At 43.5% G+C, this 27,882-nt stretch overlaps 1 protein-coding gene across 1 annotated transcript in view; it reads left to right on the top strand.

Moving 5' to 3' along the window:
- TREH (trehalase) overlaps positions 1 to 27,882 on the top strand; it is a 68,401-nt gene that overhangs the window by 24,712 nt on the left and 15,807 nt on the right. Inside the window, exons 4-11 of the mRNA XM_077456851.1 lie at positions 3,600 to 3,687; positions 3,787 to 3,887; positions 3,990 to 4,082; positions 4,276 to 4,392; positions 4,483 to 4,605; positions 12,687 to 12,739; positions 12,835 to 13,023; positions 20,129 to 20,346. Of these exons, the coding sequence (XP_077312977.1) occupies positions 3,600 to 3,687; positions 3,787 to 3,887; positions 3,990 to 4,082; positions 4,276 to 4,392; positions 4,483 to 4,605; positions 12,687 to 12,739; positions 12,835 to 13,023; positions 20,129 to 20,346 (982 nt within the window). The remainder of the gene's footprint in view (positions 1 to 3,599; positions 3,688 to 3,786; positions 3,888 to 3,989; positions 4,083 to 4,275; positions 4,393 to 4,482; positions 4,606 to 12,686; positions 12,740 to 12,834; positions 13,024 to 20,128; positions 20,347 to 27,882) is intronic.

Raw genomic sequence — 27,882 nt, 5'->3', positions numbered from 1 at the left:
TAAACAGGCAGGCGTTTATGTCCCAGCAGACAACACATTTTTTTAATTTCCTAACTCCATGAAAACGTATGAATGGTGAACTCCGCCCTCGCTCATACCCCATAGCACCGACTCCCATAAATTTTGAGGCTGATCTAGTCCATGGACTCCTATTTTGTCCTCCTTACCTCGCAGACCCCATCAAGAATTGCTGTGCAAGCAGCACCGCTTACCTACTGTAGCTGCAACAAAGTTGTGGCTGTTCCACCTGTTCCTCCCTAGGTGGAGACCCACTTTCTGGACCTCAAGTAAGGCTGAAGGCCAATGGTGTTTGTGGTTGGCATTTGAAATTGTTGCCTTGCTTAATGCAGGCCTGTTTTTCTTTCAATCGTTTTTATTGAGAATTTTACAAAATAGATGAAAAATAAACAGGTTACAAATAGGAATCCAAAGACAGTAGAATTGAAAAGTAAACAAATTGTCCATTTCTAAAAAATATATGTATAAGGAAAACACATGGGATAAAGCAAACATGACCTATTGAGGTAAGTACCTAGCTATAGTTAATTCTAGAAGCGAGAGAAGTATACCAATAGTCTGGTTAGAAGTTCTATATTCAATACCATTGGTCTCATTCAAGTATCAGAGGTACATTTCCATATTTTTGTAACACTTGGCAGCCCGCTCCCAGGCTGAAGGTAATCAGTTTCCAAAATGCCACACCAAAACAGGTCATCTGTACCTTATATAATTGTAATAAAGAATGTGTTCTCTAGGTCAATCCCTGAGTTTTCTTATAAAACTCTCAATGACGATCAGCCTCCATCACGGGGGGGTAGGCGATTGCATCATGTAAGCTACCAATAGTAGCCTATTCCCTTAGTTAACAATAGGAAGGAGTATAGTTACAAATGGAGAAAAGGGGTCTAGAAAGAAAAAAGGGGAAGAAAGGGAAAGGGAGTAAGGAACTCCTACTCCAAACTTCACCACCTAATAGGCAATCTAAGTATCAAAGTATTGTGATCAGTAGTCAGATAGTTGATCCATCTATCCCACACCTTCTCAGTCACCTTCATTTTGACGTTTCATTTATCATAATCCAGGAGAGTTTGTACTTAAGCTGATCAAAAGGTATGACCGCCAATTTCCAGAACTTGGCAATGATAATTTTTGCAGACACAATATATAAGTGATGAGTCTCCTCTGATGTCTCGGTGTATCCTCCACCACACTACCTAGTGGCTGTTTAAAGTGTAACTTCACTTTTGTTAAAAAAATAATATCCTATCTGGATGATCTATGTACATTGCAGAATTTTAACAAACTTTGTTACAGATTCCTACCTTTTTTCTTGTTATGAGCAGAAGACTGTTTGCTTAATTTCCTTTTTAGATTGTTTGCTGAATGGCAGGGACTGGAAAGTTAACTTTGTCAGCATCCTTTTAACATAAGTAAACCCTATAAGGGTTTCATACCAAACAAACTAAATTCCTATTGCAACTAATTCCTATTGACTTTTGGTTTTTGATTGAGGATACTTCAGCAGTTTGAAAAGGAAAATTAATTTTTTGTATCATCAAATTACTATATGGTTTGAATTGCACTTGCACATAATTACGTAGTAGGTGAGGTTGAAAAAAGACACAAGTCCATCAAGTCCAACCTAAGTGTGTGATTATAAGTCAGTATTACCTTGTATATCCCTGTATGTTGCGATCGTTCAGGTGCTTATCTAATAGTTTTTTGAAACTATCAATGCCCCCCCGCTGAGACCACCGCCTGTGGAAGGGAATTCCACATCCTGGCTGCTCTTACAGTAAAGAACCCTCTATATAGTTTAAGATTAAACCTCTTTTCTTCCAATTTTAATGAGTGGCCACGTGTCTTGTTAAATTTCCTTCCAGAAAAACGTTTTATTCCTATTGTGGGGTCACCAGTATGGTATTTGTAAATTGAAATCATATCCCCTCTCAAGTGTCTCTTCTCCAGGGAGAATAAGTTCATGGTATATTACTTTTCTTAACAATGTGAAATTCTCCTTTAAACTTGCTCATCATCTGTGTTTCACAGGGATTTGTTTTTTACTGTCTTGTGCAACTTGCAGTCTAGATTTTTTATGCTATATCTGCTCCGATTCAAGTTGAAAGCTGATGGGAACCTTACTGATATTTTTAACTGGATGATTGCCAGTCCTTCTGTGGACCACTTAAAGCTGTACACTCTTTGCTTCCTTGTATTTCTGTATTTCTTACTGCCAATTTCTTTACTGTTCTAAACCATAAGTTTGTCACCTCATTCTTGCCACCAGCCATTGCCAAGAATGTAGGGGCTTCTTTCAGTTTTGATTTTTTTCTTTCAGGCATATGGAAAACTGACTAACTGTTATTTAGCAAAGCCCTGTATGAATCCTGTTTTCAAACAGCCAAGGGTAAAGAGGATGATGGCCAACAGGATATGGTCAAGACACCTTAAAGAGGAAGTAAACCCTGATGGGTTTACTTCCTCTTTTTTTTCCCTGCAAAGGTAAAGCATAATGGACTACTATGCATCGCATAGTAGCTCATTATGTGTCACTTACCTGACACAGGAGCCAGCGAAGTCGCCGCTGATCCCTGTAGTCCGCCGCATCCATGTTGCTGGTGGCGTCTCGCAGCTCCGACGAATCACAGCGGCGAAAGCCGCGATGACGTCACTCCCGCGCATGCGCACGGGAGTCGCGTCTCGCAGCTCCGCCGCTGCCACTCGGCGAAGCCGCGATGACGTCACTCCCGCGCATGCGCACGGGAGTCGACAAATTAGGCAAATCCATTCATGGATTTGCCGCATTTAGTGCGCCTGCGCGCCGCTGTCTACGGCGCATGCGCCGTAGACAGCGGTGCCCATTTTCGGGCAAATATCTCCTAAACCATATAGGTTTATGAGATATTGCTTGGACCTACAGGTAAGCCTTAATCTAGGCTTACCTGTAGGTCCAAGTTGTTTGGAAGGGTTTACTTCCTCTTTAAAAGAGTTTGTTTGGACACACCCTGTGCAGGGATCATTTACTCTAGCAATGTGCAGTTTTTCTTCCGGAACCGGTCAGCCAGTTTTAGAGCCTTCTTAAAACCAATCCACCCACTTTCTATATACTGGTTTTGATTTCAAACTTGTACCTTCATTACCTTCAGTGGAAGGTGTTGCAGAGTTCCCTGCAACGTAGCAAATGTATTTCAAGAAGCCCTAAAGAGACATTGCAGTTTCCCTATGGTAACTGAATTAAAAGTTTATTCTAGAACAAAGAAAATCGAGCAAAAGACATTCCTTTCCTGGTTAATTCCATGACATCATAGGATCCCTCCCAGTTTTTTGAGTAGGTTAGTTATGGAACATGTGGACTGGATCAGTCTCTACCATTCACATGCTGCCATGGAGATAGAAAGGACAGGAAAATGATGGTAAACATTTGATAACAATTTTCCATTATCTCTACACTCCTATAGTAAGAATTTTAGCTGCACATGTCTGATATACAAACAGCCACTAAAATGTGAATATTGTAAAGTAAATTTTCAATAATAGCTCAAAATACTGTATGTAGTCACTGGAAATGCTTCTTTTCCTAATGTGGATATTTTTAACAGCCCCGAATTCTTAACTGGTATTGTTGATGCTGAACTTCGCAAGTGGGCCCTAAGTCTTAATTCCCTTTGGAAGTCATTGGGTAGAAAGGTAAGAATAAACAGTACATTTAAAGATGTCTTTAACACTGACTGTAAACATTATTTGAAAATATCTGGCATAGAAGAATTAATCCTCATTATGTTACAGATCAAAGAAGAAGTAAAAACCCAACCGGATCGATATTCGCTCATCTATGTTCCAAATCCACTGATAGTACCTGGAGGTAGATTCCGAGAATTTTACTACTGGTGAGTAAAAAAGAAGCAGCTCACCTTTAATAAATCTGATAATCTCATGCAATCAACTGAAGAGTTTGTAATCTAAGATTTATGCTATTCATTTTGCTTTAGGGATTCTTATTGGGTGATTAATGGACTTATTCTCTCTGAAATGACCCAGACAGCCAGAGGAATGATAGAAAATTTCCTTTATATGGTAGAACGGTGAGTTGGGCCAAATCTGTCTATCCAAAGTTAGAGCCATGTATTAATGCCATCACCGAAAAATCAAGATTTAGTGAGGGGAAATTAAAGTGGGTTTAGTGGGAAAATAAGAAGCAAATATTAGGAGAGCAGAAAGTGAAATATACTGTATGTGTGTAGAGAGCGGTTTCAAAGGTTTTACTTTTAACCACAGATATGGAATGATCCCTAATGGAGGGAGAATATATTACATTCGCAGAAGCCAACCACCATTCCTTACTTTAATGATGGAAAGCTACATGGAAAGCCAAAAGAACCTCACCTTTCTCAGGTACTTTCTTGATAGATTACTACTGGTATGACTTATCCTAGTGGAAGTAGAGAAAAGAAACTTAATTCTGACAATCTTTCTCTCACAAAGGGAAGCCATCCCACTGTTGCTGAAAGAGTATGACTTCTGGATGAATAACCGGAGTATATCGGTGTCACTCAATGGAAACAATTACATGTTAAATCGTTACTATGTACCAGTAGGGGAGCCAAGGTGAGAAGATTCTTGTTGTAATGTTAGATTTACTTAACAACTTGTAAAGGAGTTTCAGCCCCCCCCCCCCCCAAAAAAATTTTTTAAGTCAGCAGCTACAAATACTGTAGATGCTAACTTTTACTATAAGGACAATTACGATCCAGGGATGTCATCACGCAAGCTGACAAATGTGGCAGTGGGGGGGGGGGGGGGGGTTTCAAGCAACCAGAGCTTCCCCTTTTGGGTGGAGCGCTGCTTTAAAGAGTATGTAAAGGCAAGACATTTCTTTTTTCGTTTTGGATAAAGTATAAAATGGTTAGATATCTTTTTTTGTTTAAATTATTGTTTTTTTTTTATTTGCTTTATATTCAAATTCACAAATATTGCCACAAAATAATCACATACAATAATTCCCCTTACAAACAAATTTCCCTTATCACCCCCTCCCATCCCCCCTCCCCCTATCAGCCCTCTCCCCCTCCCATTCCCTCCGCCGATAATATTCAATTCACATTTATACAAAAATTTTAAATAACATCAAACTTAGACAAATTACTCATTCCCTTCTCCCATCCCCCTCCCCACCTCTCATTCATTCCCTCCTTCATCCATCACTCTTACATCTTACTCACCCTTTCTCATTGCTCACCCCACTTTCCCCATATTTTAACAAACTTCCCATAATTACCTCTTTTCCTATATATGTATTCTTCCTTTTTTATGTTATCTTTCACCCTTTCCATCCATTCCTTTACTGTAGGCGCTTCCCTCCTCTGCCATTTAAACGCAATTAATTTCCTCCCCTGAAAAAGGCATCTAATAACAGCTGTGTGGATATCCCCTCGTACCTCCTCTTCTTCTATCAATCCCATTATACAGATTTTAGCTTCTACTTCCAGTGATAGCCCAAACACTTTATTAATTTTCCCTATTATTCCTACCCAATATCTGTATAATCTTGGGCATCGCCAAATCATGTGTATTAAATCTCCTCTTCGGTCTCCACACTTTTGGCATTCTGCGTCCTGTCTACTCCCAAATCTAAACAATTTAAGAGGAGTGTAGTATACCCTATGGATTAAATACATTTGAGATATAATATGTGATGGCGATAAGGAAACTTTCGCCCCCAATGCCAGAACCTTTTCCCACTGTTCTACCGATATTGGGCTCACCTCTCTTTCCCATTTTACCTTTTTTTTCTCCTCTATTACCCCTTCTTGTTCTGTTCCCTTTAGATACCTATAGATCTCAGAAATAACTCCTTTCGATATATTATAACTTATAATTCTCCTGAGTACAGGCATCTTACTCCATTCCAACTTCCTGTCTCTAAATTGTGCCTCTAACGCATGTTTAATTTGTATATAATTAAGGAGGTAATAAGCCGGTAACCCATATTCATCCCTTAGTTCCTGAAATGTTTTCAGTCTCCCGTCCCTATATAGTTGCGCTAAGAAGTGTACGCCCCTCCGATCCCATTCTGCTAATCTCCCCATTTTCTTAATTTCCTCTAAGTTTTTATTTTCCCATATTGGTGAGAATTCTGTATATCCTCTATACCCCAATATTACTTTTACCTCCTCCCAACACTTTACCATCAGTTGGACTGTGGGGCAGCTGGTCCTAAATGAGTCGGCTTCCACTGCTTCCGCGACCGTATTATGTGGGGTATCCCTCCCCAGGGGACCACCCCCCTTTCCTGTCACTGCTGCTAGGTTACCTCCCCTCATATACTGTAATTGGGCAGCCAGAAAGTAGTATCTCATATTAGGTAGTGCCATCCCACCCATTTCCCTTGGTCTCTGTAGTACTTGTAAGCTAATTCTTGCCACACTGTTCTTCCATATCACCTCTCTAAACAAACTTTCCATTTTTTTAAACCAATATTTTGGAATCCAAACCGGTGAATTTTGTATAACATATAATATTTGAGGCATCCACACCATCTTAATTAAATTGCACCTACCAGCTATTGACAAGGGGAGGTTCTTCCATATTCTGATTTTACGCTTTAATTTTGACATAAGTGGAACTAAATTCCCTGCTATATACTGCCTTGGGTCTGCCGTCATATTCACTCCCAAGTACTTCATTTGTTTAACTATTTCTATTTGGGATACCTGTACTGGCAATGGGGTATCGAGGGGATCCACTGGTAGGAGAGCAGATTTTTCCCAGTTAATTTCGAGTCCAGAGAAATACCCGAATTCTTTTATCAGGGTCATTGCCGCCACCAATGAGGGCCCCGTGTCCCCTAAAAACAACAGTACATCGTCTGCATACAAAGCAACCTTTTCCTCTTCATTCCCTCTTTTAAACCCCCGGATATCCTGCGCCTCTCTCAAGGCTATAGCCAGAGGCTCCATCGAGAGGGCGAAAAGCAGGGGCGACAAAGGGCACCCATGTCTTGTCCCCCTCTCCAAATGGAACCCCTCTGAACATTCCCCATTTATTCTCACTTTCGCCCTTGGACCTGTATACAGTACTCTTATCCATTGCATAAATCTCGGACCAAATTGAAATTCCGCTAACACCCTCCTCAAATAATGCCACTCCACACTATCGAAGGCTTTTTTCGCATCTAAGGACATAACTGCTCTATTCCCTTTGTTTTCTGAAGGAATCTGAATGTTTAAATAGGCGCGTCTCACATTCATATTTGTGGACCGCCCTGGGATAAACCCAGTTTGGTCCTGATGTATTAATTTTGATATTATATTTTTTACCCTTGTTGCAAGTACTTTTGCCAAGATTTTAACATCTGAACACAGTAACGATATAGGTCTATATGATGCGGTCTCCAATTGGTTTTTCCCTTCTTTTGCCAGGACCACCACTGTGGCCTCCATCATTGATTGCGGTAACTGCCCCGCTTCAAAAGCCCCATTGAGCACCTGTAGGAGGGCCGGTAAAAGTATCTCCCCAAATTTTTTATAAATCTCTATCGGCAGTCCATCCGGACCTGGGGCTTTCTGATTTGTCATTTCTGCTGTTACTTTTTGCAGCTCCTCCAGGGTCAATGGTGCTTCCAAGCCCTCCCTATCTTCCTCCGACAGCCTGGGTAATGTTATTTTCCCCAAAAATTCCTGCATCTCCCCCTCTACTTCGGAGTTTGAAACTTTATATAGTTCCTCATAATATTTTCTAAACTCTTCCACTATTTCAGGTGTTGACTTCCTCATACCTCCCTCCCTGTCCAATATCGCCGGTATTATTGGGGACGAACTATTTGATTTAGCAATCAATGACAATACCCTCCCCACTTGTTCCCCTTCGCCAAAGAAGGACTGCCTCTGGAACTGCCTTTTCTTCTCATCTTTCTCCCATATAAGTCTTTTATATTCTACCTGATTTTTCTCCCATTCCTTGGAGCTTTCTTCTGAAGGGACCCTTATATACCTCTCTTCTGACCTCCTTACCCTTTCTTTTGCTTCTATTTCCTTTGCTAACCCATTCTTCTTAATCTGCGATATCATTTTTATTAGTTCCCCCCTTAAGAAGGCTTTCAAGGTATCCCACATTATTCCCAGGGACGTAGATCCCACATTTATGCTCAAAAATTCTTTTAGATTTTCTTTTACCCCCTCCATGTTATCCATTAGTTCTAACCAAAATGGATTTATCTTCCATTCCCTTCTGCTACATCCTCTCCCTATTGTCATTAAAAACATTACCAGTGAATGGTCCGAAATTCCCCTTGGCTCGTACTCCACCTTCTCCACCATCCCCAGCGCCTCTTCATTACACAGCAGCATATCGATCCTGGACAAGGTGGAGTACGTCTTAGAGTGACAAGAATACTGTTTTCTTAAGGGGTTCCACCTTCTCCATATATCCACAAAACCTGTTTCTTCACAGAATTGAAATAACAACCCATTAGGTCCCTCCCTACTACCAACCTTCTGTGGGAACCTATCTATTTTTTGATCCATTATCATATTAAAGTCCCCTGCTATTATGACTGGGATTCCAGGCTTATCCTTTATAAACTTCAGCAGTTCATATAATATTTCTGCATTAAATGGTGGTGGGATATACACAGTTGCGATCACACATACTCTATCTTCTATACCACAAAAAAGGAACACATATCTCCCTTTAACATCTATGATGCTCTACCTGCAGGTTAGACCCGACCCAGGATCTATTAAGACACTCACTCCCCTTGAATAGGAGGTGTATGTAGAATGATATTGTATCCTATATTTCCTGTGTCTTAGCACACTGATTGTATCTCGGTCCAGGTGGGTCTCCTGCAAACAGAGCATCCCATAATTACCCATATTCCCCATGGAAAATAACGCACGTCTCTTCAGCTGTTCCTTTACCCCCGTACATTCCAAGAACAGATTTTAACCTTTTTAGTGAAGTTCCCTACCTTACTGCTTACTCCCATATTTAAAACCTAAATCACAATATCATACTTTTATTCTCCATTCTACGTGCTTTCTCTGTGTTTTCACACGTGATCCCCCCCTTACTTTTGTCCCTGTGCTCCAAAATTTTAGTCCCACACATATTTTGTATCTCAAATTTACCATATTTCTTATACACATTTTACACACATTTTATATAAATTGGACAATTTATTTCCTTGTGCCTCACTTAATTTCATTTTCTTGTGCCCTTTTTCACTGACCACCGTATTTAATGCAATTTCACACATCAACTTTATACTTAAATATTTTTTGTGCAATTAATAATCCTTTACCATGCCTACCTATATCCTTCCCTATCCTTTCAACCTCCTTTCTCTCGCTATCATTCATCCATTCACACTCCCCATCCCTTTTTTCTTTCCCCTCCCCAACCCTCCCATGCCCCACTTGGGGCCCTTCTAAGGGGCTTCCAACATGACCGTTTTTACCTCCCAGGGTGATATATCCTCCCCACCTACTCGCCCTACCCACCCACTCCCATTACTCTTATTTCTATAACAAAAAATAGTCCACATTACTACCGAGAGAAAAAAAAAAAAAAGGGAAGGGGGGAAGGAGAAAGGGAAGGAGACAAACAGAGCAATATGGGGGCATTCCCTCTTAGTCCGGAAAAAAAAAAAAGAAAAAAAGAAAAAAAATGTCCATTTTCTTTCTGTTTTCATATTACAACATTCCCCTCTGTTGCAGCAGACATTTATTTTCCTCCAACCACAACTTAACTTCTTCTGGACTATTAAAAAATATGTTTTCCCCAAATGCTGATACCCTCAACTTTGCCGGATAAAGCAATGCATAGTTCACTTTAAGACTCTGCAATTTCTTTTTGCACTCTATAAACTTGGCTCTCTGTCCTTGCAGCTCTGGGGAAAAGTCCGGATACAATGAAATCTTTGTCCCATTATATTCCAGATTACGCAGTTCTCTTGCTCTTTGAAGGATAACAACTTTATCTCTATAGGACAGCAATTGGATGATTATGGGTCTAGGATGACTTCTTCCTTCCACCATCCTAAACGGAATTCTATACGCCCTTTCAATTGCAAAAAATCTTGATAGCTTCTCACTCCCTACTTTATCCTTTATCCATATTTCCATAAATTCAGCAAGATCATTGCCTTCGCTTTTCTCCAGAAAACCTAAAACTCTGATATTTTTCCTGCGTATAATATTTTCCATATTGTCCATTTTAGCCATACACAAATTTAACTGGCCCTTCATCATTTGCATCTCCTGTTTCAGCGGGAGCACATCATCCTCCACCTGGCTGACTCTCTCCTCCATATCTGATATACGAGCCGCAGTTTTCTGTACTTAATTTTTAAGATTTAACCCATCTTCTCTTATCTGCTTTAATTGATCTGATACATCATCCAATGATAATTTACATGTATTCACCGCAGATAGAATTTCTTTTAGTGATGGTTCTTTACCTTTTGCCCAAATTTCTCCTTCTGTACCTATCTCAGTGTCCCGTCCAGTCCCCCTCTCCATGGAGAGATTACTCACGGACGCTTGTGCTTCCGATATTCCACCCATTACACCCGTAGTGTCCGACCGGACTGCCACACATATTGCTTTATTTGAACTTGTCGGCTCTATTTCGGTCGTCAAGCCCTGGCTTTTCCTTCCGACCGTTTGCACGGCTGCAGTACTCTGCGGCCGCCCCTCTCCGACTTGCACATTCTTTTTGGGTGTTTGGTTTGGAGTCTGATTAGGCGTATGGGCATATCGCTCCAGTTTAGAAGCGGCGGCAGCAGCAGCAACGCCTGTCAGCCCGGTCGAGTGACCAGCCTTATCTTTGGAGCTGCGTAATGTTTGTGATCCATTATGTGTGGTCGCCTCCTCCACCCCCCTTTTCCTGGTCATACCTTCGGGTCTTACGTCTCTTCCACCGGGGGGGGGGGGGGGGGTAACGCTCAATCCCTCCCTTCGCTTTGATTCCCTCTCTCACAGGGTTTCTTACGTGGGGATCGATGTTCCTCTATGGGAGAGCTTCCTGTGGCGACCTCCACATACCTCCACTGTTGCGCCGTTCGGTCAACCGATTGTACCGTTACTCTCGCTTTGGTGGCGTCACAGCTTCGCAGCGTCCCCTCGTTCCGGCACTTCAACGCTCGGCTTCTCCTTCCCTCCTCCTCCTCCACACTACCTCGGCAGCATTAGTCTCTGGAGCGAGCGGTAGGTCTGAGCCCGCCGCGACCTCTCACCCTGACATCCGGTCACGCCCCCCAGTGTCACCGGAGTGGACTGAAAATGGTTAGATATCTAGTCAAGTTTTTTATTGTTGTCTCTGCCCTCTTTTACCCTCCCTTTTTGTCATGGTGAGAAAATTAAGAGAAATCCAAAATGTTAGAGTTGCTATCAGAGAAGGAAGTGAGGGTAAACCATGTAACACCTTTGCTGCTGAAACCATAACTATTATGGAAGTACTAGCATGCAAATAACCCCATAGCTGCTAAAACAGTTGGGATTTGCTAACTCTCTTACTGCCAGCTGTACATTTACTCGTAGAAGTGATTTTAGTGGATGTAAAGCCATTCTTCATTGCTGGGGAAGGATCCATCTAGAGCCAATATTCATGCTTAGCAGTATTAAATGAGCATCAAGTGAACCACCAAATCAAAGAATGCTTCTTAAAGTGAGGATTTAAGCTGTCCTGAGCATCTGTGCTATTTTAATCAGGTCAAGTTTTCTCTATACTTGTTTTGGGTCAGTGAAAGCATCAAAGTACTGTATCAGAATGACAGCGGAGGAACTAGCATTCTCAAAGGGGAGCTCATTATTGGCAGCCATCAATATTCTCTCATGAGCATCCTTCAAAAATATTATTAACTGTTTAACCTCAGAACAGGTCAGGATTTTTCATGCTGGTATCCTACAGAGCTGGTGTGACCAGTTATGGAGCTACACAGAAACCAGACTCAAACCTCTTAACTCAAAGTTAAGAAATACAATTTGTTATGGATGCAAGAACACAGATGACATAAAACATACATGCAACAACCTATACACAACCCAGTAAATACACATAAAAAATAGAAAACAAACTACCTAACAATCTATGTATAAACTGAGGAGAAGGGAAATCAAGTAGACAAGGGTCAGGCAGAAGTATATAGTAACAGGGAGCAAGACAGGATGAAAATGGGGGTCAGAGTGGGTAGCAGATTCATAGAGCAACAGATCCAAAGTATACAAAAAAAAATGAGGCATTGTGTGGCTCCTGAGGTGCAAGGAGCCATCACTAGATGTATATATCACTGTATATAGTCTATCCTATGTATATATATATATATATATATATATATATTATAAAGTATCTTATGGTGGCTAATAGCTGAGACTTGATGACTACTCCACTGGTGCACATTGGAACTATAGAAGTTCCGGGACCATAGGGCCCCCCAGCAGATGTTCTGGTTCCTGCACCCACCCCCTTATTATACCAATGAGATCACAGTAAGGAAAACCATTTCCCTATGCAAAACTGGCAGAGAATTGTGTGACATTAAATGTCTGATTGTTTTTAGTTGTTTTTAGTTTCTTGTACATCCGTATAATACTATATTACCATATTTAACAGAAACCTTGTTTCCCAGTAGTAGCAGAACATTCAGGTATAAATCTCTAATATTAAAACAATTCTGATATCTACAGGCCCGAGTCTTATTCTAAAGATTTTGAGCTTGCTGAAAACCTTACAACAACAGGTATGAAAGAATTTGTTTATGTCTTTCTCCTATTATTGTTGATGTCATGTCAGAAAAGCCCTGTATGCTAACAAAATTTCCCTTTATATATGTAGAAGCAAAACAGTTGTTGTATTCGGACATTGCAGCTGCTGCGGAGTCTGGTTGGGACTTTTCTACCCGCTGGTTCAATGGTTCCACAAATACTTTGCTAGACACAAAAACCAGCTATGTTGTTCCTGTGGACTTGAATGCCATCTTGTGTCGTGTGGAGAGAACACTGGCCAAATTCTACAAAGATCTAGGTGAGATATTAGAAACAGTACAATATATTTACTCAACGTTTTTACTAATAGAGATTAGGCTAATGGTTTATAATGATAAATAAAAATTTATAGGTGTTAAACCTCATACAATACCATATCTATAATGGTTTTGTGGCCAACACAAAAGGATATTTTTTAACTTTTGAACTTGTTATAATCCGAATAACTCTAGAGCAACAAAAGTGATCAATGACTATTTAGTACACCATGGGAGTAAAACAGGGCGCCTAACCCAGGCAGTGGTACCTCAGCAAGGAGGTGTGTTTCCTTTCAATCCCTCAACCTATTGTTAAGAGGCATCCCTAATCAATCGCACACAGCGGTACAAGGAAGAGGAACTGCCTACAGTGTTGATCTCACTGATTTATCATTGAGAGCAATATAGGAAGGAAGCAGCCCAGGAAGATGTGGAGGGGGCGCAGGGGGGAAATTAACAAACAGACCTAAAAATTATTGTGATCACTGAGTATGGTTGCTATATCAGTTCTCAGTGCTAGGCAAGATAAACCAATCTGTCCTCAACCAAACCGATTTAATATACGACACTTGCCAATTGCATGCAGGGCTGAATTTTACAAGTTGTACAAACACAATAACTAGAGAATAGTGACTTGATAACAGGTGAACAGAATTTGTTCCAGGCTTCAAACATTTCAGTGAGGGATGAGGTTCAGCATTAAATCCACCGTGTGTGTCCAAATTGGCGCCTGAGACCATAGTCATTGCATAACCCTTTGTCCTTGGTCAGACTGGTTTCTGAGAGCCTATAATCTGGAAGAATAGATATACCAGCTCCCACTATTAAAGGTGGGCTCCCAGCAGCCATGTTGTCAGTGTGTGTTGGAGCTGGTTAGGGAAAGCTAACAAATCTGTGTAGGGAGAGATACTTTACTATACTGTAATCTAGAGTGTAGATTACAGTGGGGTGCGTTAAATACCTTTGTGTACACTCTGTGTTCGCAGTTCCACAGACCTGTCTTTCTTTAGATTCTTTTTTTCTGTACAAGTAGCAAGTTTTCTTGCTTTCTAGCTTATGTGCAACCCCTTTTTTTGCAGCATTTGCTTTTTCTCTCTTGTGATTCATCAGTATTATTTTTTATTTTTTTTTTGTAAGTTTTTCTATTTTATTTTCTGTTAGGGTTAAAAAAAATGGTGGGCTTTTATTTTCAGTGGTTAGCATTTTGGGTTTAACAAATATTTTTGGGGTGGAGGAATACTCTGTTTGATTGTCTTCCTATGAGTTTTTTTTAAGTTTAGAGTGTGCAGCATACATTTGTTGCAGACCAGTTATTGGAACTGATTTCTGTATGCAGCACCCTGCCACATTGCTGTACAGTAATTAGGGTGCATCACAAACACCACACATTCATTCACTATCTCCATAGTTTTAATACAAGTTAGGCATCCCCCATTCACCTCCCAAAAAATACTATGAGAGGTCTACAATGGGAGGCAGAGATGCTGTAGAGATGATGTGGAATTAGCAGGGCCACTGTCATAAATCATGGGGCCCCATACAGCCTACCTGATGGGATTCTCAAAAGTCCATCCTTGACCCCACCCCCCTGGCTCGCTCTTGACCCCACCCCCTGACCCCACCCTTGACTCTGCCCACCTGCCTTAAAAAAGGGATAGTTATCTTTTATATAAAGTCTGAAGCTGATGATAAGTAACAGGTCCAAGTCCACTACAGGAGGTCCGATTGTACGCCCTTATTGATGGCCCTTTGTGGACCCAATCAGACTCTCAATTCACCACTATGGAGCTACGGTGTAAATGTACTTGTGCCTGTGTACACCTGCCTACCTCTGATCTGGTCTGATTAAAAAAAAGTGAAGGGGGTCTGTCCTCCTCCATCTAGGTGGATCGGATCAGAGGGAAGTTGGGTGTAGATAGACAATGGAGCCTATTTACACCCGACCACCAATAGAGAAGAGTAGGCTCTGTCCATGTCTGCTCTGCATAAACTGAGCAGACATGGACCTGTCATCTGCCCACTCTGCTCTGATTAGTGGGGAGATCTCCTGCTAAGGAAAGCAGAGTCCATCCCGTGTGATAGGAGCCTAAGGCAGGCAATAGATGATGCAAATTCCTTTGCTGCAACCAGGGGTTGAAGGAAAGAAAATCACTTGATTACCCCATCAACACAGTGAGTATTGATGGCAGAATCTCTACCACAGAGCTATTGTGGCATGCAAGCTGCTGCTAACAAAGCAAACAGAATATTGGCATGCATTAAAAAATGGATTAACTCCAGGGATAAAGCGATGATTCTCCCACTATACATAACTCTGATCCGGCCACACCTAGAGTATGCTGTCCAGTTCTGGGCACCAGTCCTCAGGAGGGATATACTGGAAATAGAGCGAGTACAAAGAAGGGCAACAAACAGTGGCGTAACTAGAACCTTCAGGGCCCGATGCAAGAAACCATGAAGGGCCCCCCTGAACCCCAGCCAGGGCCCTTCCCTCCGAGTCCAGTGGTGGAACTCCAGGGCGTGGTCACAGGTATGACCTTTGTGAGCCCTGTAGTTCCACCACTGGCATCAGTAATTTTTTTTTATTATTATTTCATTTTTTTATTTTTAGGTGCCCCATTGGGGGACTGTCCCTAGGCAGGATGGGGTCCCCGTCCCCAGAAGAGGTCCTTTTCTCCAGGGCAGATTAAGTTACTGCCCCCAGGTGAGAAGGGGTCCCTGTCCCCAGGGGAGATGGGGGTCCCTGTCCCCACGGGGAGATGGAGGGGGTATGTAATGGTGTGTGGGGGGTGGGGTCCTCTCACTCACCATGACCAAGCTGAAGGCCATGCACTCATCAATGTTGGCCTGGGCTCCATCCAGTGTGCTGGATGGGTGATCAGAATATCTCCCAGAAAGACCTTTCATCATCTGTGTATGACAGGGGAGGAGGGGGGCTGGCAGACAAGCCTGCAGTGTCCTCCGGGAGCCGGCTCTCATAGGGCTGTACTGCACCTGTGTGCTTAAAGTTTGTTCACCCGGGAGAAGTATGCAGTGCGGGCCGGACTCGGGGGGGGGGCAGGACTCTGGCTGGGGAGAACAGACATCGGACTGAGCGGCAATGCATGGAGCAGGAGAGGGGTACTCTGAGGAGCCGGCCGAGGACACAGGTCATGCGGGGAATGCACAACTAAAGAGCAGCCAGTGTGATAGTCGAGCATGGAGCTCTGCTAGTCACCCTCCACCTCCAGCCACCCGTGTGCATGGTGCACTGGTACCCCTAGCTGCCTATGCTGCTGCCGGCCATATGTAGAGGGGGCTGCATGGGCCCCCTGCAGCCCAGGGCCCAGTTGCGGTCGCAACTGCTGCACCCCCTATAGTTACGCCCCTGGCAACAAAGCTAATAAAGGGTCTGGAGGATATTAGTTATGAAGAAAGTTTGCAAGCACTGAACTTATTCTCTCTGGAGAAGAGATGCTTGAGAGGGGATATGATTTCAATTTACAAATACCGTGCTGCTGACCCCACAAAAGGGATAAAACTTTTTTGCGGAAGAGAGTTTAACAAGACACGTGGCCATTCATTAAAATTAGAAGAAAAGAGGTTTAACCTTAAATTGCGTAGAGGGCTCTTTACTGTAAGAGCGGCCAGGATGTGGAATTCCCTTTAAAAAAAGAATTAGATAAGCACCTAAACAACTATTCTGACTCTGATTGTTGTGAAGTGACTATCCCTTGTGAGACTTCTATGCCTGGCCTTTATAAGATATAATCACTGAGGACAATCCTCATCAGATAGCTTGGACTCACCAAATACCGATTCCATCCACAAGATGCTTTTATTCTGAACATCAGGTTTCAGCAGACGATCATTTGGTCATTTGGTATGGATATCTTTTCTTTCTTTCCTTTGTTTGTATTTGTCCAAGCCATGTTTGGGTGCACCGCCCTATTTGGCAAGGTTGTAACATCGAAAACAAGAAAAGATTCTATGGCCAGCTTGCATTTCACTGTCCTTCCTTCAACAATCATCATCATGATAATCACACAGTACAGGTGCTGTAGCTCAAAGCACCTGCATTGTGTGAGTGTGACTGTCATCATAATGATAATGTTGATCACATTTGACTGCTCCCTGCTATCTATACTGTAAATGAAAATAGACAACGGCCAGAGCATGGGGAAAGGTGTGTGATCATGTCATGAGACTGTATCTTTCCTGTGTGACTTCTGCCAGAGCCAGTGATCCCTCTGTGTGTGCACAGCTGGACTGTCTGCTGAGTGGACATCACACATGGTCTCCCCTGCACTGATCGTTTCCAGTTCCAGGCTCCTGCCAGCTGCCCCTAGCCTGCCAGCACTCTTCTGCCTGATTCTCTGAGCACTTACTTGCTAAAGGAGTCAGGCAGTGTGCAGGCCAGCAGCAGGGACTTACAGAGCCGGGACCTGCTCACATCACAGGAAAGTGTGTGCAATCTAAAGGCTCCCGGCTTCTAAGGTGAACCCCCCCCCCCCCCCGGTCCCCCTCAGCCCAGCAGGGAATATAAATACCCGGGACTCTGGCAGGAATAGTATATGACAGTATGTACACTGAATGACTGTACACAGTGACATCCTACATGAAGTATGAAGCTGCTGGCCGGACCCCCCTGATAAGTGATAGGGCCTGGGTCCCCTACAGAAGGACCGGTGGTCCCCTCCTATCAGCGGCCCTGGGAATAAGTAGGAGACAAGCAGGTTCAGTAGGACATAGTGGTGGTTGGGATGTACAAACTGTAGGTAGGACATTTGTTCTTTTCCCCAAAATGGTCTCATGACAGGTAGAGGAATTGGTTGAATGATCAGACAAAGGGTATTAACTTGAACTTTACTAAACAGGTGTAGATTAGGATTAACATTGCAAACAGGGTCAAAATGGCAAAAGGGTGTGCAAGTGATTATGAAGATATAAAAACAGGGGCTCATTAGAACAATGTGTTTACACTCAGAAAGCACACTAGGTGGCAATACAGTACAGTCTCTATAAGATCTGTAGCCACATATAGTTACATAGTTACATAGTTAGTCAGGTTAAAAAAAGACACAAGTCCATCTAGTTCAACCACAAAAAAAATAATAATAATAATATCATACAATCCCATATACCCAATTCTATACCCACAGTTGATCCTGAGGAAGGCAAAAAACCCCAGAAGAGCATGATCCAATTTGCTAAAGCAGGTGAAAAAATTCTTTCCTGATCCCCCCGAGAGGCAATCGGATTTTCCCCGGATCAATTTTACCTTTAAATGTTAGTACCCAGTTATATTATGTACACTTAGGAAATAATCCAGACCCTTCTTAGAGCAATCCACTGAGCAGGCCAGAACCATCTCTGCAGGGAGTCTATTCCACATTTTCACAGCTTTTACTATGATGAAACCTTTCCATATTTGGAGATGAAATCTCTTTTCCTCTAGACATAAAGAGTGCCCCCTTGTGCCCTTTGTTGACTGTAAAGTGAATAACTCAACACCAAGTTCACTATATGGACCCCTTATATATTTGTACATGTTGATCATATCCCCCCTTAATCTCCTCTTATCAAGAGTGAATAAATTAAGTTCCTATAATCTTTCCTCATAGCTGAGTTCCTCCATGCCTCTTATCAGTTTGGTTGCTCTTCTCTTCACTTTCTCCAGTTCCCCGATATCATTTTGGAGAACTGGTGCCCAAAACTGAACTGCATATTCCAGATGAGGTCTTACTAATGATTTGAACAGGGGCAAAATGATTTCTCTCTCTGGAGTCCATACCTCTCTTAATACAGGAAGGGACTTTGCTCGCTTTGGAAACCGCAGCTTGGCATTGCATGCTATTATTGAGCTTATGATCTACCAAAACCCCCAGCTCCTTCACTCCTTATCCACTGTGGATTCCCCCAGTTGTACTCCCCCTAAAATGGATGAGTGTGACTAGAGAGTGATTATTTTAGCAAACAATACACTACATTAACAGCTACTTGTGCTTAGCCTCTGCAACAGCATCTCTCACAGTAAAGTCCAGGGTAGGTCTGGGTACGCAGTGAGGTGGGCTGGAGGAATCCCAGGGTTGGTGCCATAGGCAGGTGGTTGAAGACCCAGGTCAACCCCACTTGATTTGCAGTGGCCTGGTGGCAATTGAGGAAGTTATCCCCGTAGTTGATAGGTCTTCTGTAGAAGCTTCATTCTCTTGGGTTCCTGCCTGGCTGCCTGAACGCCAGGGCTAAGAGTGGAGTACTGCACACCTGGCTGCAGATCACAAGCCCAGCCACCTCTGCCTCATCAGGTGTGCTTTCTCTGAGCTGGAGAGGGTGGGAAACGTATATTCCCAAGGTGCACCCAGGAGTGCAGGGGCATGAGGAAACCCAAGAAACTGTGGGCAAAGGAGTTAAGACCACACCTGCATCTGAGCATTGCAAGTCATGGGTCACTCAATACAGTCATAGAACACACAGATGGTTGGCAAAGCTTTCTACAAACACATTCTGCCAGGGGCAGAGCACTGAGTTGTCTGCCTGCATTACCAATGCGCCCTTTTACCCATTCTCCTCTCTGAGGCTGTCTGCGAACATTGTGATGTTCCATAACACCACATATAGCTTTAATACATCCCCCAAACCTGTAATTTATAGGATTTGTGTATCTTCAATGTAGCCCTCAAAGCCACATACAAAGCCACTCTTCCTGCTGTACAACAGATTGTTGACTAGCCCCACAAAAATAATTGATTTGAATATCAAGATTCACCTCTCCCCCAAACCCCCATAGCCTTTAGGGGGGTAGGGTGAAAAGTTAATTTTTATTTATTTTTTTGTACATTTTTAGGCCGTTTCACAAAATTGGCCATGAATCAAACCCAGGCAGATTTACTCATCCCTAGTCACAAGTACTGTGCCCACTTTTAGGTAGATCACCTGCTCTGGTCCTAACAAGACAGGTTCTGTCTTCCAAGAAAGGTGATAGTAAGTGTTCATTAAGAACAGAGGTGTGCCTTCTGTCTGCTATATTAAGCACATTTTTGGAATATTTCTAGCCTTTGGTTAAAGTAATCTGTTTGCCTTGGACTGTTATGTTAACCTTTTTCCTATGTTCTGTTACTTGGTCCCAAGATATGCCAGAAATGGCCTCCAGGTTTTCAGAGGCCCTAGAGCAACGGCTCAAAGCTGTGCAGGCTGTGCTGTGGGACCCAGATCTAGGAGTATGGTTGGATTACAACACAGAACATCAGAAAAGGAATCCAAACTTTTATCCCAGCAACTTGTCTCCACTTTGGGCTTCATGCTATGAAGACACAACAATTGTTGACAAACTGGTCTCATATTTGGAGGTATGCTACATGGTTTTATTATTCTTTTTTTTTATTTAGTTTGTTGAAATTAACATTCTGTTCTTGTTATAGACCCCCCAAACTTAATTTATTTACCAAAATTACAATTTCACAGTCAATGAGGAATGGACAGTTAAAGTAGAACCCCAGGATAAATTTTCAGTCCTCCTTACTATATAAAAAATAAAAAATAGTATCAACCCTACCCACTCCGCATTATAGAGCTATTCCCGACTTCCTGCTTGGTCCACCACTGGCAGTCCTTTTGGGTCATTCTGCCCATTTACATGCTTATGTAGTTTAGTGCCTGTCAAAAAATATTGGCAAAAAAAATTACTTCCCATAGTCCTATGTGTTCCTTTTCTGGTAGAACCATGCTTGTCTCAGGTAGTCAGTAAGGGTTGAATCTGTCTTTGCACAATTGCATAATTTAAATTGGGAAATTACATTTCTCAGCATTCCTCTGTAATAATCATGTGGTGAGGTAAAAAGAGGTTAAATTAGTAACCCCTATATCCACTGTCAGAGAAAGTCAATGACCGACCACCATGGTATTATCCTGGGAGGAGTTGGCACACAGCAGTGCTTCAGAGAGAAATTGGTGGGTTTATGCAAGATATGGTGGCCTGATTTATAGCAAACAGCGCAATCACATAGGGCCTGTGGGTATGGCCTACTTTCTGCACACAGAGAAATGCTAACTTTACTTTATTGATTCAAGTGTCAAAAATAGATACATATGTTTGCTTGCTTTTGATACTGATTGTCAATAAATATTGACTTCAAGATGACCAGTGATGTCACGTACCTTACAGCGGAGTCAGACTGCTGAGGGTGGCCTCTCGCACGGTTCCGGTCACCACGCCCCTGGAGATGGGAACAGGGAACGTGAGGACACGAAAGGGTGCAGGTGCCTGCAGATGGAAGTAGAAGGCCTTGAAGATGCTGGGTCCTCACGGTAGAAGAGATGTAGATTGGTCACGTAGGTAGGCACCAGAAGACCAGCAGGCGTGCAGGGAACACTACGTGTCTGAAACAGGTAGGATCGGCAACTGGCAGGCAATGCGGCACAATGACAGGAGACAGGTGCGAAATCAGGAACAAGCAAGGGGTCTGGTAACATGCAGGCAAAACGAGGTACCGAATCGGGAGACAAGCCGAAGTCAAAAGTCCAAGCCAAGGTCAGAGGTGGACCAGGAATCCAAGAGTGGGTATCAGGAACGGGTCAAAGGAGCAAGGATCACAGGAGCAAGGCCACAGGAGCAAGGTTTCAGGAACAAGGTCACAGGAGCAATGATCAAGTCTTACAGGAACAGCTGAAGACGATCCAGCATTGGTGTCAGGCCAGGACCCTGTTTATATAGAGGGAAGTGAGCCAGGATTGGTGGAAGTGGCCGTCCGTGCGTGAAGACGTACATCCGTTCAGTTTGCGCGGGTGTTTTCGCGTGTTCGGATTGGCGTACAGCCACGTGTTCGGATTAGCATACGTCCGTTCGTCCTGGAATTCGTACGCCTCTGACGGAGACACCTCGCATGGCGCCTGGAACGAACAGGAACTACTGCTATACGGGAGCGGGCATAAGTACGGTGAGTTCCCTGACAGTGCCCCCCCCTTAAGGGCAGCCTCCGGGTGCCCCTTTGAACCAACCTTTGAGAGCGATGAAAAGCCCGTATAAGCCTCTGGGCATGAAGATTCGCTTCGGGTTCCCAGGAATTTTCTTCGGGGCCGAAGCCTTTCCACTTAATCAAATATTGGTTTTGTCCTTGGCGCTTCCTGTAACCTAGAATGGCTTCGATCTCAAACTCCTCCTCACCATCTATCAAAATAGCTTCTGGAGAGCATAATTCCCGATCTGGAAAGGAATTGGGTACATCAGGCTTAAGTAGAGAAGTGTGAAATACAGGATGAATTTTAAATGAGCCGGGAAGTTCAAGTTCATAGGCTACTGAATTAATTTTCTTCTTAATTGGAAAAGGCCCCAAATATCTGGGTCCCAATTTTTTAGAGGGACACGCCAGTTTCAGATTTGCGGTTGACAGCCATACACGATCACCGATCTTTAAATCCAGTTCTCCCCTTCTCTTCCTGTCAAAAAAATTTTTATCGTCCTCCTGAGCCTTAGAGAGGGTTTCTTTAAGTACCTGATTGTTGGTAACAAAGAAATTCAGCCTATCCTGGACAGCTGGTACAGGAGAATCCGGTAAGGATGTTGGTAGGAAAGAGGGATGAAAACCAAAGTTAGAATAAAATGGTGACTGGTTAGTGGCGGAATGAATAGAATTATTAAATGCGAATTCTGCTAAAGGTAGTAACGAAGCCCAATCCTCCTGAGAAAAAGAAGTGAAACAACGTAAATATTGTTCCAAGGTTTGATTAGTGCGTTCGGTCTGCCCGTTTGTTTGGGGATGGTAAGCTGAAGAGAAATTTAACTTGATACCCAGAGTTTCACACAATGATTTCCAGAATTTTGACGTGAATTGGACTCCACGATCAGAGACAATATCACCGGGAATTCCATGGAGTCTGACAATTTCTCTAATGAATATTCTGGCTGTCTCGGTTGCAGATGGGGTTCCCTTCATGGGAATAAAGTGTGCCATTTTAGAAAAGCGATCCACCACCACGAAGATAGAGGAAAATCCTTCAGAGGGGGGAAGCTCAACAATAAAGTCCATTGCGATCTTATCCCATGGTCTTTCAGGGATAGGTAATGGCCTCAATAATCCCCAGGCTTTATTTTTGCTGTTTTTATTCCGGAGGCAGGTTGAACAAGAACTAACATAGTTCCTGCAGTCTTTCGCGAGGTTTGGCCACCAGAAATGCCTTTGAACTAAATTTGTTGTTTTGTGACTCCCGAAGTGACCCGCCAGAGGATAGTCATGACAAACCTGTAAAATGGAGGCGCGAAGGTTTTGAGGGATGAATAATTTGCTTCCTCGCCAAAACAGACCATCTTTTTCTTGAAGGTTCATATCTGGAGGGATGGATGCACCTCGGGATGACTGTCGAACCTGTGATAGAAAACTGGTTTGTGTTAATAGGAAGTTTCCAGCTTGCAAAATAGTGTCTGGAGGGGATGAGGCTTCAGTTTCAGAGAACATGCGGGACAATGCGTCGGGTTTACTGTTCTTGGATCCTGGTCTGTAGGTTATGTGAAAATTAAAACGGGAAAAGAAAAGAGCCCATCTTGCCTGCCGGGGCCTGAGACGCTTAGCTGTTCTGAGATATTCCAAATTTTTATGATCTGTAAAAATCAATACTGGATGTGTTGCCCCCTCAAGAAGGTACCGCCATTCCTCCAAAGCCAGTTTGATTGCTAGGAGTTCTCGGTCTCCCACATCGTAGTTTCTTTCTGATGTATTGAGTTTTTTGGAAAAGAACGCTACAGGATGCATTAATGATTTAGGCCCTTGGCGTTGAGACAGAATGGCACCTACGGCGTTTTCTGAAGCGTCTACTTCCAGAGTGTAAGGTAGAGCAGGATCAGGGTGTTTGAGTATTGGGGCTGATGTGAATAATCCTTTTAGTTTATTGAACGCAGCTTGGGCCTCGATGGACCATCGAAAACGGTTTTGTTTGCTGGTCAGTTGCGTGATGGGGGCAATAACACTGGAAAAGTTTTTGATAAACTTCCTGTAAAAATTAGAGAATCCAATGAAGCGTTGTACCCCTTTTTTATCAGTTGGAGGTGGCCAGGATAAAATGGCTGAAACCTTTTGAGGATCCATCTCTATTCCCTCAGTTGATATTACCAGACCCAGGAAGTGAATGGTCTGCCGTTCGAACTCGCACTTCTCGGCCTTGGCGTAAAGCCCATGTTGCCTTAATCTCAGGAGAACTTGTTTCACATGGTCACGATGGGTTTCTAGAGAGTCTGAAAATACCAAAATATCATCCAAATAAACAATTACAAATAAATCCAAAAAGTCCCTGAAAATGTCATTAACAAAATGTTGAAAAGTGGCTGGGGCGTTGCAAAGTCCAAATGGCATGACCAGATACTCAAAGTGGCCAAAACGTGTCCGAAAAGCCGTTTTCCATTCGTCCCCCTTACGGATTCTGATTAGATTATAGGCCCCTCGTAAATCCAGCTTTGTGAATATTTTGGCTGATCGAAGTCTCTGGAATAATTCTGGAATTAATGGAAGGGGGTAGCGGTTTTTAATCGTTACTTTATTTAAATCCCTATAATCCACACATGGGCGGAGCGAATGGTCCTTTTTTTCAACGAAAAATATTCCAGCACCGGCTGGAGAAGATGAATGTCGAATAAATCCTTTCTTGAGGTTCTCATCAATGTATTCTTTGAGGACCAGGAGCTCGGGTTCTGATAGAGGGAATATCCTCCCGAATGGAATTTCGGCTCCAGGCAATAACTCGATTGGGCAATCGTAGACCCGGTGAGGAGGTAGTGTGTCCGCCTTTCTTTTGTCAAACACGTCCAGGAATTTGTGGTATGTGGTTGGGACCAACCCCTGGAGCTCAGATGTAGGACCCGAACAGGCAATGACCGGAACCAGGTTGTTTGAGGTCCTGACACAATTTTGGAGGCAGTAAGTGGACCGAAACACTACCTCACCGGTTATCCAGTTTATTTGGGGATTATGGGCTTGTAACCATGGCATTCCCAAGATGATTGGAAAGAGTGGTGAAGAAATGACATCCAAGCAGATTAATTCTTGGTGACCGGATAGAATGTTGGCGAGCAGTGGTTGAGTCTCATGGGTAATGGGACCTGATCTGATGTTGGATCCATCTGCTAACCGTATAGAAAGTTGGCGTTGCTTGAGTGCCAATGGAATGTTGTGTTGCAGAACGAGAGTATGGTCAATGAAGCAACTACAGGCGCCCGAATCAATTATAGCTTGGACCTGTAGTGTTCCTCCTGGCAGCTGTAAGGAAAAAGGAACAGCTATATGAATTGATTTCGTCAGAGGTAATGCATTGGATACAAGAGGTGAGTCTTTGAACTTACGATTTTTATTGGGACATGCATTCGCATAGTGACCAGTTTCCCCACAGTAGAGGCAAAGGTTATTCTGACGCCGGCGTAGCTTCTCCTCTGAAGACAATGGTGAGCGAAGTAATCCTAGTTGCATTGGTTCTGGAGCTTCAGAGATGGGAGCAGGTGTAGAGGTAGGAGGATAATTAGGAACCTTGGGTAACATCCAGGTGGGGCGAAACTGACCAACTCTTTCAGCTCTCCGTTCCCTAAGACGGCGGTCAATTTGGATTGATACCTGTATGAGGTCTTCCAAAGAACTGGGAACTTCGATGCGGGCTAATTCGTCTTTTAATGGTTCGGACAGTCCAATGCGGAATTGGTAACGTAGGGCGGCGTCGTTCCAATGAGTGTCAGAACTCCACCGCCTAAAGTCCGTCACGTAATCCTCTACAGGTCTGCGACCCTGTCGTAGAGCATGGAGACTGGCCTCAGCAGTGGTGGCACGCTGAGGATCATCGTATAATTTAGCCATCTCATTCAGAAAAGAGTCCGTGGTATCAAGCAGGGAGCTGGCCTGTTCCAAGAGGCGATGGGCCCAGGTCTGAGGTTCCCCGAGAAGCAAGGAGACGATGAACCCAACTTTTGTGCTTTCCAAGGAGAAGGTGCGAGGCTGTAGCAGGAAGTATAATTGGCATGCATTACGAAAAGCACGGAATTTGCTGCGATCTCCGGAAAATCGCTCTGGTATAGGAACTCGAGGCTCCGGGGATGGCACCACTATTGCAGGCATGGATGCTGGAGTTGCCGGACTGGCGGACCGAGACGCTGTAGCCCCTTGGGAGGCAGTAGTGTTTGGAGATAATGACTCCACCCTCTGCTCGAGTTGATGGTAACCATCTTGCAAGCCTTGAACTGCTTGGGTAAGGGCAGAGATCTGTTGGCACAAAGCGTCCAGAGGTGAGGCCCCCCTGTCTGACTCCATGTTTCGGGCTGGATCGTACTGTCACGTACCTTACAGCGGAGTCAGACTGCTGAGGGTGGCCTCTCGCACGGTTCCGGTCACCACGCCCCTGGAGATGGGAACAGGGAACGTGAGGACACGAAAGGGTGCAGGTGCCTGCAGATGGAAGTAGAAGGCCTTGAAGATGCTGGGTCCTCACGGTAGAAGAGATGTAGATTGGTCACGTAGGTAGGCACCAGAAGACCAGCAGGCGTGCAGGGAACACTACGTGTCTGAAACAGGTAGGATCGGCAACTGGCAGGCAATGCGGCACAATGACAGGAGACAGGTGCGAAATCAGGAACAAGCAAGGGGTCTGGTAACATGCAGGCAAAACGAGGTACCGAATCGGGAGACAAGCCGAAGTCAAAAGTCCAAGCCAAGGTCAGAGGTGGACCAGGAATCCAAGAGTGGGTATCAGGAACGGGTCAAAGGAGCAAGGATCACAGGAGCAAGGCCACAGGAGCAAGGTTTCAGGAACAAGGTCACAGGAGCAATGATCAAGTCTTACAGGAACAGCTGAAGACGATCCAGCATTGGTGTCAGGCCAGGACCCTGTTTATATAGAGGGAAGTGAGCCAGGATTGGTGGAAGTGGCCGTCCGTGCGTGAAGACGTACATCCGTTCAGTTTGCGCGGGTGTTTTCGCGTGTTCGGATTGGCGTACAGCCACGTGTTCGGATTAGCATACGTCCGTTCGTCCTGGAATTCGTACGCCTCTGACGGAGACACCTCGCATGGCGCCTGGAACGAACAGGAACTACTGCTATACGGGAGCGGGCATAAGTACGGTGAGTTCCCTGACAAGTGAATTGTGAATGTCGTGAGCATTCCTACTTCCAGTATATTGTAATAAGATCCAAGGCACATTTAATCCCAGGGATGGTTTTTTTCTCAGGTTGAAAAAGTGAACTCAGAACAGGAACAGCTTTAGGATAGGGTCTGAAACACCAGAATCCAACCAAACTCTAATCCAGTGTTTCTCAACTCCAGTCAACAGGTCATGTTTTCAGGATTTCCCTCAGATGAAACAGCTGTAGTAATTACTAAGGCAGTGAAACTGATCAAATCACCTGTGCAAAATAATGGAAATCCTGAAAACATGACCTGTTGGGGTGCCTTGAGGACTGGAGTTGATAAACACTGCTCTAATCCCTTCAAACAAAAGAAGTTTCTTTTTACCTTCTATAGCTACCTCTTTGGCTTCCTGGCAACTGAAGTTCTAATGATTTCTCAATCTTTAGGCCTCATGCCCACTGGAAATGCCAGTGGCATTAGTTGTAGAATTCATAGAAAGTGTTAAAAATGTGAGATTTGCCACATTTTTGCTTTAGCGTTTTGCCATGTTAGCATTTTTTATTGTTTATTAGCAAAAAAATTTACTCTTAAAAATCTTGTGGCTCAAAAAAATGCCTGTATGCCGGATAGCCACATTTTACCACATTTAACGCAGTAGTTCTGGGTTTTTTTCCAGCCTAAAAATCTCCCTGCCAAAAAACTCTGATAAATGCCTATGTGAACAGGCGGTGTTACAACACATAGGTCTAGGAGATGGGATGTTGAGATGGATCTCCAATTTATATTCAAAACC

This window comes from Lithobates pipiens, unplaced genomic scaffold (assembly GCF_037356315.1).
Source record: "Lithobates pipiens isolate NorthernLeopardFrog02 unplaced genomic scaffold, aLitPip1_a1.2 Scaffold_27, whole genome shotgun sequence".
Lineage (NCBI taxonomy): Eukaryota > Metazoa > Chordata > Amphibia > Anura > Ranidae > Lithobates > Lithobates pipiens.
This window is presented reverse-complemented; position numbering and strand designations above follow the sequence as displayed.